The sequence below is a fragment of the Heteronotia binoei genome, chromosome 8 (assembly GCF_032191835.1).
Source record: "Heteronotia binoei isolate CCM8104 ecotype False Entrance Well chromosome 8, APGP_CSIRO_Hbin_v1, whole genome shotgun sequence".
In the NCBI taxonomy this organism is placed as follows: domain Eukaryota; kingdom Metazoa; phylum Chordata; class Lepidosauria; order Squamata; family Gekkonidae; genus Heteronotia; species Heteronotia binoei.
The window spans coordinates 131,981,908-131,997,758 of record NC_083230.1 but is presented as its reverse complement, the minus strand read 5'-3'; the positions used below and the strand labels follow the sequence as shown (position 1 = coordinate 131,997,758).

The window sequence follows — 15,851 nt, the reverse complement described above, 5'->3', positions numbered from 1 at the left end:
TCCTCTCCAGGCTAAACAGGCCCAGCTCCTTCAACCTTTCTTCATAGGACTTGGTCTCCAGACCCCTCACCATCTTCGTCGCCCTCCTCTGGACTTGTTTCAGCTTGTCTATATGGTTCTTAAATTGCGGTGCCCAAAACTGAACACAATACTCCAGGTGAAGTCTTACCAGAGCAGAGTAAAGCGATACCATAACTTCACATGATCCGGACACCATATTTCTGTTGATACAGCCCCAAATGTCCTGAATTTGCCTTTTTAGCCACCACATCACACTACTGACTCATGTTCAGCATATGGTCCACTAAGACTCCTAGATCCTTTTCACATAAACTACTGCCAAGACAACTCTCCCTCATCCTATAATCATGCATTGGATTTTTCCTGCATCTCTTAGGGGAAAGCTAGACACTGTTTGTATGGGGATCTCTCTCACACACATACACAAACTCTTTGAATGGATTGTAGGCACCTGGACGTTGTTTCTGGGGGGTGATGAGGGGTTTTTCAATTCGTCTGCACTAATCTTCACCTTGGCAGGGGGAGGGGTGACATATAAGAACATAAGAGAAGCCATGTTGGATCAGGCCAATGGCCCATCCAGTCCAACACTCTGTGTCACATAAAAACATAAGAGAAGCCCTGTTGGATCAGGCCAATGGCCCATCCAGTCCAACACTCTGTGTCACAGAAGAACATAAGAGAAGCCATTTTGAATCAGGTCTGTGGCCCATCCAGTCCAGCACTCTGTCACAGAAGGACATAAGAGAAGCCATGTTGGATCAGGCCAATGGCCCATCCAGTCCAAAACTCCATGTCATATAAGAACATAAGAGAAGCCCTGTTGGATCAGACCAATGGCCCATCCAGTCCAACACTCTGTGTCACATAAGAACATAAGAGAAGCCATGTTGGATCAGGCCAGTGGCCCATCCAGTCCAACGCTCTGTGTCACATAAGAACATAAGAGAAGCCCTGTTGGATCAGGCCAGTGGCCCCTCCAGTTCCACACTCTGTGTCACATAAGAACATAAGAGAAGCCATTTTGAATCAGGCCAGTGGCCCCTCCAGTCCAGCACTCTGTGTCACAGAAGGACATAAGAGAAGCCCTGTTGAATCAGGCCAATGGCCCATCTAGTCCAACACTCTGTGTTACTCAGTGGCAAAAAATTTTATACACACACACACACACTGTGGCATAAGAACATAAGAGGACATCTTTTAGCCAGGAATCCTTCAAAGTCTGGAAGCCATATAATCCCACATTCTACTGCCCGCTAGAAATGGAGTGTGGGGTCAGCAGGGCAGCAACGGGTGCTACATATTTTGGATGTGCTTTGTCAGCACCCCCAGATCCTTCTAGCCTCCTAAAGTCCCAGGCAGGCACAGCTCTAGTTTCCAAGAGATCAGTAATTGGAATGGGTGGTGGGTGGGGAAAGGGAGAAGATATCCTCAGCATTAGAAGACTGGACCAAAAAAGTCCAGAAGAGGTTGTGTGGATGCTACCAGCCAGTTCCCATGAAGCCAAACTGATTTACCCTCTCTGGCCACCATGTTCAGCTATGAGGGACTGTGCAGAAGACAGCTGATAAACTTCAGAAGCGTCAAGTACAATAACCTGTTTGGTTGATTCAAGTGCGTAAGTGTTTCCTCTAAGCTGAGTTAGTGTGAACTACCTCACAGCTCACACGTTTTTGTATTAGCTTAGGAAAAATGGCCCCCAGAACGTACTGATTTATGCAGTCACTCACAACTTTAATGCCAGTAGCTCACAAAGCAGAATTCTTGCTCACGCGACTCCACAACGTAGAGGGAGTATTGGTGGGTAGCCATGCTGGTCTGAAGTAGCAGAACAAAGTTGGAGTCCAGAGGCATCTTTAAGACCAACAAAATTTTGTTCAAGGTATGAGGCTTTCAGGATGTTGAGGAGGTGTGCGTGCGCATGAAAGCTCATACCGTGAATAAAACTTTGTTGGTCTTAAAGGTGCCTGGCTGGACTTAAACTTCGTTAAACTGTTTGGTTGTGTGGGTTCTTTCGAGTTTTAATGTTTTATTGTTCTATAATGTAATTCTAATGTTTTATTTATTATGGTGTGTTTTTATGGATTGCTGTTAGCCGCCCTGAGCCTGCCAAGGTGGGGGAGGGCGGGATATAAATGAAATTAATAAATAAATAATAAATAAATAAATAAATAAATTGACATGCTACAGTTAATTCCAAGAATGGCTTCTCCTGGAGACCATGCCCACCCAGAGTCCATGGAACTGGGCTTCACCATTGACCAGAGTAAGACCACCCCTTGCTTCCCTTGGGAACCATGTCAACCGTAAGGCCTTGCTGCTCCCACTAGGCCTACCATCCAATGTTCTTCACTAACATGCTACAGTTAATTACAAGGATTGGGGCAGGGGAGACACTGCAGGGATTTCTCTGCTGTCCCCTGACAGAACTTGCCTGCAAACAAATGTAAGCAGCCTCACCAGTGCAAAGACCACCAGGCAACCTGGGTCCGTGCAGGTCCCTTTCACCTGCCAATTGGGCTGAATCTAAAACACAAAGTAAATTGGGAGGAGGCGGGCAGAGCAGCACCCAGTCAGGCCAGGCCCACCCTCAAAGTCACCTTCCGTGGTTCCAAATTAGAAGGTGGGGCCAAGCTAAGCATAGCACCCTTCAGGCCCCACAGTCGATCCTGGCGCAACTGGCTACGGATTTGGGGCAGCAGCTGGGATGGGGAAGGCTTTTCCCTGGAGAGTGCATGCTCAGCCAGAGCCCATGGAACTCGGCAATGCTATGGACCAGGGTTAGAATACTCTTTGTTTCTCCTGAGAACCATGTCACCCTAAGTCCTTGCTGCTGCCTCCAGGTTTGCCATGAAAATGCCAAGTATGAATGCAGAACTCATCAGAAGATTGTTGCTGGATCAGACCAGTGGTCCACGTGGTGTGGGGGGGGAGGTATTGAGGGTATTGATGGAACTTTCTGTCTGGGGCAGTGATGCTCTGTGTTCTTGGCGCTGGTGGGGGGGGCACAGCGGGAGGGCTTCTGGTGTTGAACTTTTGGTGTTGAACAAGAGGCAAGGCAGCCACACTGTTGAGGATTGCCGGGGGGGGGGGGGGGCGGGGAGATAGCAACTGCCCTGGAGGTTAGGGAAGGCTTTGTGCCTTCATGGGAGACAGGAGTCCAGGAGGGAACAGGTGACATTCAAGCAGAGCCAGCTTGGATCAACATCTGGAGCAGAGGTCCATCAGTGGCTATTAGCCACAACGTACGGAACTCTCTGTCTGGGGCAGTGATGCTCTGTATTCTTGGTGCTTGGGAGAGGCAACAGGGTGAGTGTCCTGGCCCCACTGATGGACCTCCTGATGGCACCTGAGTTTTTGGCTACTGTGTGACACAGAGTGTTGGACAGGATGGGCCATTGGCCTGATCCAACATGGCTTCTGTTATGTTCTTATGTGTCTGCGGCAAGTGATGTTCTGTCTTCTTAGTGCTTGGAAGGGGCAACAGTGGGAGGCTTCTAGTGTCCTGGCCCCACTGATGGACCTTCTGGTGGCACCTGGGTTTTTGGCCACTGTGTGACACAGAGTGTTGGACTGGAGGGGCCATTGGCCTGATTCAACCATGGCTTCCATTATGTTCTTATGTTTGGCGCAGTGATGCTCTGTCCTCTTGGTGCTTGGGGGGGGTACAGTGGGAGGGCTTCTAGCCCCACTTGTGAATCTCCTTTTTTTTTTGGCCCCTGTGTGACACAGAGGGTTGGACTGCATGGGCCATTGGCCTGATCCAGCATGGCTTCTCTTATGTTCTTATGTCTGAGGCAGTGATGCTCTGTATTCTTGGTGCTTGGGAGGGGCAACAGTGAGAGAGCTTCTAGTGTCCTGGCCCCACTGGTGGACCTCCTGATGGCACCTGCGGTTTTTTGGCCCCTGTGTGACACAGAGTGTTGAACTGAATGGCCAATTGACCTGATCCAACATGGCTTCTCTTATGTTCTTATGTCTAGTGTCCTGGCCACACTGATGCACCTCCTGATGGCACCTGGGGTTTTTTTGGCCATAAGTGCACATGCGTGCGTAAGTGCAAATATGTGCATAAGTGCGCATGTGCACACATGCACTCATGCGCACTGAACAGTTTTAATTTTAAAAATGAATGCAACTTGGGGCAGCTTGGTCGTTGCACATCACCAAGGCGCCTTGCTTGCACCCTTCTGCTTCCAGATGCCAAGAAGGTGACAGGTGTGCGGCTCAAAAATTTGGTACCATTTTGGAAGTGGTAGCTTTCTGAGTCCCACTGCGGAGGCTGGAGGACAGGTTAAGGACAGGCAACAGACGTTTGTACGTGGAAGGGTTTTTTGGGTCGATTTCAGAGGCGTCTCTGAATCGGCCCGAAGTGCTGGTCCGTTAGCAGCCTAAATGTACACGAGAAGGGGTGCTGGGTTGAGGCCATCATCTTGTACTTATTTCCATGGATTAGAAAATAACCAGAGGTTTTCCGATCAATTGCACTGTCCACCTGGCAGACGTCAGTGTCCCCAGAAGCCTGGAAGGCCCGTTTCTTTTATTCGAGGCTTGTGCTGCTGCTTCAGGGGCCAGGCCACCCCTCCCAGCACATGCAGCCCACGATTGCTCCCCCCACCAGGCTTGGCTGGCAAGCCACGGTTACTGCAACCTTCTGGAGCTGGTCGATTTGTTCCGGCCTCTCTCCAGAGTCAGGGATAAGTGCAGGATCAGGCCACAAGTCTATAAGCTGCGGCTAAATGGATGAAGGGAAGCGAAAGGAAACGGGAGCCCAGATGAGGCAGAAGTGATGAGAGGAGGGAAGTCATCCGTGCTGGAGGAGTCAGACGCCTTTAAGGAGGACAGAGGGTCGCTGTCTTTGCTAACACAGGCTTTGGAAGATCCAGGCCTGCTTTTGAAGAGCAGGTGGCCACAGCTGCCAAAACTCCTCTGGACTCAATTTCATTTTCAACTTGTACAGAGACTTTCCTCCCTGCAGACGGAGCCTGACCTCACCCTGCTGACCAGTCACCTCCATGCCTGACGACCGCCATACACTCTATAAGGCAGGGGTGTCAAACTCATTCATTATGAGGGCTGGATCTGACATAAATGCCCTTGCTGTGTCGGGCCGGGCTGGGCCACGTCTGTACCTATTTAAGAGTAGGTAGCAGAAATATAAACTTTTTAAAGGATGCAGACAAACATGACTAACGATTTTTTTTTTTTTTTAAAAACTTATAAAACATACTTAAAAGATTAGCACTTGTGCTTAAAGGTGCTTTCTTTGTATTTCTCCCATGGGATCCAGGGAAGTGGGCAAAGGAAGCTCTGGCTCTTTCCTTCCTTCCCCAGGGGACTTTGGGGGGGAGCCTCAGCCAATAGAAGGAAGAGAGGCTTGGCTCAGTAGCTCTGCTGTGCGATTGAGAAAGTCTGGAAAAACAAGCTCCGCCTCTCCCCCTTCCTCCCCAAAGGAGGAGCCTCAGTCATTGGAAAAAACAGAGGTTTTGCTCTGTAGCTCTTGTGCAATTGAGCAAGCCTTGCAAAGCAAGTTGAGATGTGGAAGGAAACAGTCAAGAGCCAGTTGCTTGGGGGCCTGATAGGAGCCCTCCGGGAGCCTGATTTGTCCCCCCGCCCACATGTTTGACACCCCTGCTATAAGGGGCTGCCCTCTGAAGCAACACAAAGGCTTCTGCCACTACAGAACGCAGCTGTCTAACTTATGGAATGGGGGGTGGGGGACCTGAAGTCACAGTCTGCCGGTTCAGAGCAGCCACTGGGCCCGCTTCTAGGTTTGCTTCAAGGTGCTGGTATTACAGGCCTCTTGCTGGAAGCCTGCGGCCCCCAGAACCGTTGCCTTGAATGGTGGCCTCCTCCCATCGCCAGCTCAAAAAAAACCTTATAAAACATACTTAAAAGATTAGCACTTGTGCTTAAAGGTGCTTTCTTTGTATTTCTCCCGTGGGATCCAGGGAACTGGGCAAAGGAAGCTCTGGCTCTTTCCTTCCTTCCCCAGGGGACTAGGAGGGGGAGGAGTCTCAGCCAATAGAAGAGAGAGAGGGGGGGCTTTTTCAATGCTTGCAACTGCCTCATGGAAGCTGTTTGCCAGAGAGACTGTGAAGGCATCCTCATCACTGGAATTAAGTCGTAAGCCCCTTTCTCTTTGAATCTGTGGGGGCAGAACTGATCCCTGCGGAAATGAGGGGCACAAGTATTTTAATAAATCAACATGTAATTGTGCAGCGGCAGAAGGGTCGGAGGGGCTGCTCCCACGCTGTTGGAGCAAACACTACTTTTAAAGCAGCCGTTGGTTTTCATTACTGAACTTTTTACTGGATTTATTATACTGTATTCTATCACAATAAGAACATCAGAGAAGCCTTGTTGGATCAGGCCAATGGCCCATCCAGTCCAGCACTCTGTGTCACACAGTGGTCAAAAAAACCACAGGTGCCATCAGAAGGTACACAGAATCCTAGAGTTGGAAGGGACCTCCAGGGTCATCTAGCTCAACCCCCTGCACAACGCAGGAAACTCACAAACACCTCCCTCTAAATTCACAGGATCCTCATTGCTGTCAGATGGCCATCTAGCCTCTGTTGAAAAACCTCCAAGGAAGGAGAGCCCACCACCTCCGGAGGAGGAAGTCTGTTAGAATCATAGAAGAGTTGGAAGGGATCTCTGGGGTCATCTAGTCCAACCCCCTGCACAATGCAAGAAACTCACAAACTCCTCCCCTAAATTCACAGGATCTTCATTGCTGTCAGATGGCCATTTAGCCTCTGTTTAAAAACCTCCAAGGAAGGAGAGCCCACCACCTCCCCAGGAGGAAGCCTGTTCCACTGAGGAACCGCTCTAAACTCACAAACACCTCCCCCTAAATTCACAGGATCTTCTTTGCTGTTAGATGGCCATCTAGCTTCTGTTAAAAACCTCCAAGGAAGGAGAGCCCCCCACCTCCCAAGGAGGAAGCCTGTTCCACTGAGGAACCGCTCTAAACTCACAAGCACCTCCCCCTAAATTCACAGGAGCTTCATCGCTGTCAGATGGCCACCTAGCCTCTGTTGAAAAACCTCCAAAGAAGGAGAGCCCACCACCTCCCTAGGAGGAAGCCTGTTCCACTGAGGAACCCCTCTAAACTCACAAACCCCTCCCCCTAAATTCACAGGATCTTCATTGCTGTCAGATGGACATCTAGCCTCTGTTGAAAAACCTCCCAGGAAAGAGAGCCCACCACCTCCCCAGGAGGAAGCCTGTTCCACTGAGGAACCGCTCTAAACTCACAAACCCCTCGGCTCTCCCTGGCTCCTTCAAGCGATCACCATAGAAAGAAGAGCCCTGCTAGTTCAGACCAGGGATCCATTGAGTCCAGGATCCTGCCTCACAGGCAGGTGGGGCGAACAAGGGGGAGGGGTGAGTGAAATCAAAGCCGGGAATCACTCAGACAGATTTAAATAGCAGCAACAATTACTCCCCAAAACCCCTCCCCAGTTTTTCACTGAGAGAGAAGGTTGCAAATTCTCACTTCCCCACTCCCCTAAACACAGGGCGTTGTGACCCGTTTTCCTTGTGGCTCGATCCTAGAGGTGTTTTAAAAGCGCCTCCCCCCACCTGATGCAGCCCAATCCTAGATGCATCTCATTCAGGCCACTGTTCCAAAGCCATTGTTGAAGCTTCTTCCCCCCCCCCCCCTCACCCGTTGTCTCCTGACTTCCAGGGGCAGAGAGAGCCCCCCCTGACACAAAGGAGCCTGGCGGGGAGGGACAGAGAAGCTCCTTCTTGGCACAGTGGTCACTGCTGACTCCCAGCACTGAGCACCTGCCCCTCAAATGCAACAGCACAGTCCCACCCGCCCCCTCCCATTATGGGGTGTGGGGAGCCACGCAGCCGAAATGGCCCTTCTCAAGCAGCTGCTGAAGCCTTGTCTGCTGCGAAAAACGTGCCCCACATCCAAGGCAAGGCAAGGGGGACGTGCCAGCGAGTCCCCTGCTGGGGAATGCCCATGGAGAAAGAGGGCACAGGCGGTGCCACAGGAACGCACCCCCTGGCCGCACCTGGACCCCAGCGAGCAGGCGGCATCCTTGTGTCCCCCGCACAGGAGAGCTGCCAGCCCCAGCCCCAGGAGCCCTTTGCGCAAAACCCCCTTACCTTTGGCCCCTCGCAGGACGAAGCCGAAGCCCTCATGCTCCCTCTTCTGCAGGACGGCCGCCTTCTCCTCGATGATGTAGTCGCTGGGCAGGAAAGAGCACAAGAGAAGGAAGCTGCTGGGGGCAGGCGGCAGCACCATGGCGCGGGGCTGGCTGGCTGGGTGGGGGCGCAGCCGCTCATGTCAGCGGGGAGCGGGGCTGGCTCCCCCCCCCCCGCCCGGGTTCCCCCCTCCCCGCCTCCCCACTGCCCACCGCTCAGTCACCTGCATGGGGATGCAGCGCGCTTACTGATCCCGGCCCGGCCCGGCCCGGCCCTGGCAAGGAGGAGCCGCCCGCCCGCCTGCCTTCCGAGAGGCAGCAGCAGCAGGCAAAAGGCGGCGCCTGCCCAGGGCTGGGGGGCAAGAGAGCTCCAGCCTCACCTGCACCAGCAGCCCGGGCTCAGGATGCAACCCCCCCCTTTCTCCCGTTGCCAGGGAACCGCCTGTCACTCAACACCACCAGGAGGAAGAGAGCAGGCAGGCGGGCGGGGGGGGGGGGCGCTTCATTGTCTCATTTCCAGCGGGCTGCCAGATGCAGCCTCTCAATAGGCAGAGCGGCCAGGAGAAGGGGGGGGGGGAGGGAGCGGCGGGAACAAAAGCGGAGCCGCCGCCAGCCCCACGCTTTCAGAAATGGGGGGGGGGGGCAATCCGTTTGCCCCACGGGGGGCCTTGGAAGCCGCCAGCAAAGGGAAGGGGCTGCCGCTGGGCTTTGGAAGGGGGCCGAGGCTTCGCTCATCCCGAGCCATTCATAAAGCCGCTCTCCTCCTCGCCCACCCCCCCCCCCCTCGCGTGTGCATTTGCAAAGAACCCGAGGAGCTGGAGGAATTGGGGGGGGGGTGTCATACAATGCAAGAAGAGGGTGGGGACAGGCAGGGCTGGTGCTCACAGCGAGGGGGGGGGGGGATCATGCACGCGAGCACGCTGGCATGTGCCAGGCTCTCTCTCGATGCAGCAGAGACACACCCCCCAGCGCACATTAGCTCGCACACATGAGGCGCGCAGGCAGGCGCCCACACTCACATTCATATAAACACACACGTGTCACGTTAGGAGACTGTGCGGCCAGGCCGCTGCTGCCCTCTGCAGGGCAACGCAAGCATCGCAGCGCCTTATTGGACCAGCTTCCCTTACCGGAAGCCAAGAGGTTTGGACGCACAAAGGGGGGGTGGTTGCCGATCCCCCAGGTTGGAGGCCCTCCCTCCCCCCCCCCGTTTAAATGTCTGCTGCACACTGCATTATTCCCTATGAAGATCAATTCCCATAGGATATAATGGAGAACTGAGCCACAGGTATCTGGGGCTCTGGGGAGGTTGTGTTTTGAGGCAGAGGCACCAAATTTGCAGCATAGCATCTAGTCCCTCTCCCCAAAATACCCTCCAAATTTCAGAAAGATTGGTCCAGGGGGTCCAATTCTATGAGCCCAAAAAGAAGGTGCCCCTGTCCTTCATTATTTCCAATGGAGGAAAGGCATTTAAAAGGTGTGTGGTCCTTTTAAATGTGATGGCCAGGACTCCCTTTGGAGTTCAATCATGCTTAGCACAACCTTGCAACAGGCTCCACCCCAATGTATCCTGGCTCCACCCCCAAAGTCTTCTGGCTCCACCCCCAAAATCCCCAGATATTTCTTGAATGGGACTTGGGAACCTTTGGAGGGGGTGTTGATGAGCGCTAGGTAGAAATGGGGAGGGGGGCAGGAAATACCCGGCTGAAATGAAAATTGTTCTGATGCTTAGTTTTTGGTGTGAAATTCCCTTTTTTAAAGCCCCCCGTGTTCTTAAAACTAACAACAATGAATGCAGGCCATTGCCAATACAAGATTTGACAAGATTCAAAGTTATTTCCAGTGATTATAGAACAAAATAGGAGTCGATTGCACCTTTAAGACCAACTTAGCTTTATTCAGAACATAAGCTTTCGTGTGCATGCAAAGCTGACGTTCGGAATAAAACTAAGTTGGTCTTAAAGGTGCAATCGACCCCTATTTTGTTCTACTACTTCAGACCAACACGGCTGCCTATTTGGATCTGTTCCTGTGATTATGCTTGAGAACTGTGTGACGGAACACATTTATTTACTTATCTAAGACATTTTATGTTGCCTTTTCACCCAATCACAGTCCCCATGTATAGTTTACTAATTTGCAAACCAGCGCATTGGCCCGGGGTGGGGGAAACACAGCTACATGGGGTGCTCTTGGATCCTTCTCTAACAATGGAGGCCCAAGTAGCGGCCGCTGCCGAGTCAGCCTTTTACCATCTGCGGATGGCAAAGCAGTTGGTCCCTTTTCTCTTGGCAACAGTGATCCATGCAACGGTCACCTCGAGACTGGATTACTGTAATGCCCTCTACATGGGGCTGCCCTTCTCAAATCTGGCGACTGCAGCCAGGCTGTTAATGGGAGTTCCTTTATGGGAACACATCCAGCTTGTGCTGAAAGCGCTGCCCTGGCTACCGATAGGGTATCGGATTCGCTTCAAGGTGCTGGTCATGACCTTTAAAGCCCTCTATGGGCAGGGTCCTGCATACCTTAGGGGCCGCCTTTCCCTGCACATGCCCCAGTGAGCACTTTGGTCCGGGTCTCAAAACCTGTTGACAGTCCCCAGCATCAGAGAAGCGAAGCTCAAAACAACGAGAGCCAGGGCCTTTTCCGTTGCTGCCCCTAGCTGGTGGAATGAGCTGCTAGAGGAGGTTAGGGCCCTGCGAGAGCTCTTACAGTTCCGCAGGGCCTGCAAAACGGCACTCTCCCGCCAGGCATTCACATGAATGGTAACATCTGCAGCAACGGGACTGTCCCATAAGAACACCACCAATGGCTTACTGCTCTACGCTATGCGATCGTGAGACCTCTGAGTACAGCTAACCACCAGAATTTAAATCGCTGCCTGAAATTATGATAGTAGCACATGCAAATGTTTTAAATTGTTTTTATTTTCTATGTTTTTATTGTTGTTTATTGTATCAGTCACACTAATGTGTTCGTGTCGACCCTTGGTTTGTGAGCCGCCCTGAGCCCGCCTTTGGTGGGGAGGGCGGGATATAAATTAAATAAAGAAGAAGAAGAAGAAGAAGATATTGGATTTATATCCCGCCCTCCACTCCGAAGAGTCTCAGAGCGGCTCACAATCTCCTTTACCTTCCTCCCCCACAACAAACACCCTGTGAGGTGGGTGGGGCTGGAGAGGACTCTCACAGCAGCTGCCCTTTCAAGGACAACCTCTGCCAGAGCTATGGCTGACCCAAGGCCATGCTAGCAGGTGCAAGTGGAGGAGTGGGGAATCAAACCCGGTTCTCCCAGATAAGAGTCCGCACACTTAACCACTACACCAAACTGGCTCTCTGTATTTAAATAAATACATAAAAATAAAAACTGTATTTAAATAAATACATACATACACAGGTAATCCTTTTTTTTTTTTAATCAAGTTAAGAATTTCCCTGACTGGCTGTGCAACTTAAACAAATAAAAAATATATCCAGAATCTGCAGAGCTTTCGGAAATGATAAAAGCCCAGTAATTTGGGCACTGGAATTTTCTTGTCCAATATCTATTTGCTGTTTTTTTTAAGCAATGAATGGGCTTTTAGAGATGTAAAATGTACTGGGCTCAAAGCATGAGGACATATGAACATATGAAGCTGCCTTCTACTGAATCAGACCCTCGGTCCATCAAAGTCAGTCTTGTCTACTCAGACTGGCAGCAGCTCTCCAGGGTCTCCAGCTGAGGTTTTTGATGCCTATTTGCTTGGACCCTTTTTTAGTGGAGATGCCAGGGATTGAACCTGGGACCTTCTGCTTGCCAAGCAGATGCTCTACCACTGAGCCAGCGTCCCTCCCCAAGAGATAGGATGCCCAAGAGATAGTGAGTTCAGCATTTTATTCAGTGATTCAGCATAGTGAGATAGGAACAGAACTGTCTGGCGGGACCAACAGCCCTGGTTATATGCATGCAAACCTCCCCACCCAAAAACCCATTACCATCACACAACTCTAGGTTAATAGCTGGCCTAACAATTCCTGATGGGCCTTCTTCCTGAATCCAGGTGGCTATTGCTTTGGGTCTCAAGCTCAGCCAAGTCTCTGCTGACCCTAAGGCAAAACTCCAGTTCCAATACATAACAAGATGTTTAGAGACTTGAGCCCCGTGGCACAGAGTGGTAAAGCTGCATTTCTGCAGTCCAAGGTCTGTTCATTAGAACAAAAGAAGTCCCCTATTGGATGAGATGAATGGTCCATCCTCCTGTCTCACACAGTGGCCAGCCAGTTCATCTGGAGGGCCAACAACAGGGCAGAGAGGCCGAGGCCTTCTCCTGAGAAGAACATCTGAAGAGCCCTGCTGGGTGAGACCAGGGAGGGTCCATCTAGTCCAGCCTCCTGCCTCACACAGTGGCCAACCAGTTCCTCTAGAGGGCCAACAACAGGGCAGAGAGGCCGAGGCCTTCATAAGAACATCAGAAGAGCACTGCTGGATCAGAGAAGTAGGCCATCTTGTCCAGCATTCTGTCTCACACAATGGCCAGCCAGTTCCTCTGGAGGGCCAACAACAGGGAAGAGAGGCTGAGGCCTTCTCCTGAAAAGGACCTCAGAAGAGCCCTGCTGGGTCAGACCAGGGAGGGTCCATCTAGTCCAGCCTCCTGTCTTACACAGAGGCCAGCCAGTTCCTCTGGAGAGCCAACAACAGGGCAGAGAGGCCGAGGCCTTCTCCTGAGAAGAACATCTGAAGAGCCCTGCTGGGTGAGACCAGGGAGGGTCCATCTAGTCCAGCCTCCTGCCTCACACAGTGGCCAACCAGTTCCTCTGGAGGGCCAACAACAGGGCAGAGAGGCCAAGGCCTTCATAAGAACATCAGAAGAGCACTGCTGGATCAGAGAAGTAGGCCATCTTGTCCAGCATCCTGTCTCACACAATGGCCAGCCAGTTCCTCTGGAGGGCCAACAACAGGGAAGAGAGGCTGAGGCCTTCTCCTGAAAAGGACCTCAGAAGAGCCCTGCTGGGTCAGACCAGGGAGGGTCCATCTAGTCCAGCCTCCTGTCTTACACAGAGGCCAGCCAGTTCCTCTGGAGAGCCAACAACAGGGCGGAGAGGCCGAGGCCTTCTCCTGAGAAGAACATCTGAAGAGCCCTGCTGGGTGAGACCAGGGAGGGACCATCTAGTCCAGCCTCCTGCCTCACACAGTGGCCAACCAGTTCCTCTGGAGGGCCAACAACAGGGAAGAGAGGCCGAGGCCTTCATAAGAACATCAGAAGAGCACTGCTGGATCAGAGAAGTAGGCCATCTGGTCCAGCCTCCTGTCTTACACAGAGGCCAGCCAGTTCCTCTAGAGAGCCAACAACAGGGCAGAGAGGCCTTCTCCTGATGCTGCCTCATGGCACTGCTTTACTGCCTCTGGAAATACTCTCTCTTAGCAGCTGAGAGCAAGTACCATATTAAAGTTCTATCTTCTTTTGGAAATTTTTCCATTTGTAATCCCAGCAGAAAAGTCTCTGCTTCTTTGTTAAATTCATATCCTAGGATCTTAGATATCTCTTGCTGAATCATCTGCCAAAACATTTTAGCTCTTTCACAAGTCCACCACATATGGTAGAAAGAACCTTCATGCTTTTTACATTTCCAACACCTATCTGGCATCTTATTGTTCATCTTTGCTAATTTTTTTGGAGTCATATACCATCTATACATCATCTTAAAACAGTTCTCTTTAATACTATGACATGTTGCGAGTTTCATAGAGTTTTTCCACAGATATTCCAAGATTCCATCTTCATTTCTTTATTTACATTAATTGCCCATTTTATCATTTGAGATTTCACTACTTCATCTTCTGTAGTCCATTGTAAAAGTAATTTGTACACTTTTGAAATTGTATGCGCAGTTGTGGAAGCAAGAAAAAATACCAGAAAAATGGGACTGGACTATAAAAGTTATGTCATGGAGTGAAATGGACAAGCTAACAAGAAAACTAAGAGACTGCGATTTAGAACTTTTTAATCGGGAGTGGAAGAAATTCAGAAGATATGTAGAAAAAGAGTGGAAAATAAAAGGACATTGGACAATTTTTGAAGATTAAGACCTTTAAGACAAGAATATAACTTTTGAAGGGGGGATCTTTTTCTTAATCAATTTTTGTTTTTTCTTGATAGTTAAAGGTACCTTTAATATCTGTTTTTTTTAAAAAAAAAATAACACTGGTGGGGGTCAATTATTGGGGGGAGGGGTGGGAGAAAAGTAAGATGTGGGGTAGAATGATGTTTTTTTTTATCTTAAGCTTTTTATAAGTTGTAGATATAGTTCTACTACCATATGTTACTAATAAAAATTGTTTATACTCGAAATACTCTCTCTTTAGTCACCATGGCTAGTAGCCACTGACCTCTCCTACGTGAATCTGTCCAATTGCCTTTTAAAGCTGTCTCTTCCTGCGGCCATCGCTACATCCTCTGACAGTGAATTCCACATTTTAAACACCTGCAATCCGCCTAATGCTCCAAGGGGAAACTGCCCCCTTCCCTCAGTTCTCCTTCACTCCTTATCTCACTGAGAACTGGACAGATTTCCAGTGTGGGACTGTGCAAAAGGCTGAAGATGAAAACAAGGTTGCCCTGACCTGACTGGTAATTGTTGTTCACTGAGTGACTTTGGTGCAGGCACACATCCCTCCCTCCTGCCCCACTGTGAGTTCTCTCTGTGTTTTTGTTCTTCTCTTTGGAGCTTGTGGCATTTCAGGAGAGATGAGGGAAGAGGTGTTTCCCCCTCAGAGTGCCTGGAAATTTCAGCAGAAATACAGCATCTTGCAAGCTCTAGGGGAGGGGAGCCCACTCCGTGTTCTAGAACCAGAACGTTTTTCTCCACATGAAATTGCCTTCTACTGAATCAGATCTTAGATCCCTCAAGATAAGAACTCTCCATTCAGGCTGGCAGCAGTTCTGCAGGGTCTTAGGCAGATGTCACAGAATCATAGAGTTGGAAGGGACCTCCAGGGTCATCTAGTCCAACCCCCTGCACAATGCAAGAAACTCACAAACCCCTCCCCCGAAATTCACAGGCTCTGCATTGCTGTCAGATGGCCATCTAGCCTCTGTTTAAAAACCTCCAAGGAAGGAGAGCCCACCACCTCCCAAGGAGGAAGCCTGTTCCACTGAGGAATCATTCTAATAGTCAGAAAATTTTCCTAATGCTGAGCCGGAAATTCTTATAATATAATTTTAACCCATTGGTTCTGGTCCTACCTTCTGGAGCCACAAAAACAATTCCATACCACCTTATGACACCACACCACACTATATGACAGCCCTTCAAGTTGGGGTTGGACTAGATGACCCTGGAGGTGCCCTCCAACTCTACGATTCTAAGTACTTGAAGATGGTGATCCTATCACCTCTCAGCCGCCTCCTCTCCAGGCTAAACACCCCCAGCTCCTTCAACCTTTCTTCATAGGACTTGGTCTCCAGACCCCTCACCATCTTCGTCGCCCTCCTCTGGACCCGTTCCAGCTTGTCTATATCCTTCTTAAAATGTGGTGCCCAAAACTGAACACAATACTCCAGGTGAGGTCTTACCAGAGCAGAGTAAAGCAATACCATCACTTCACAAGAACATAAGAGAAGCCATGCTGGATCAGGCCAATGGCCCATCCAGTCCAACACTCTGTGTCACACAAGAACATAAGAGA

General features: G+C 50.5%; 1 protein-coding gene across 1 annotated transcript in view; it reads right to left on the bottom strand.

Annotated features, from left to right (window-relative positions):
- Positions 1-15,851, bottom strand: part of SHANK3 (SH3 and multiple ankyrin repeat domains 3) — a 613,814-nt gene that overhangs the window by 112,670 nt on the left and 485,293 nt on the right. The window contains 1 exon segment of the mRNA XM_060246058.1: positions 8,149-8,231. Coding sequence (XP_060102041.1) covers positions 8,149-8,231 — 83 coding nt within the window.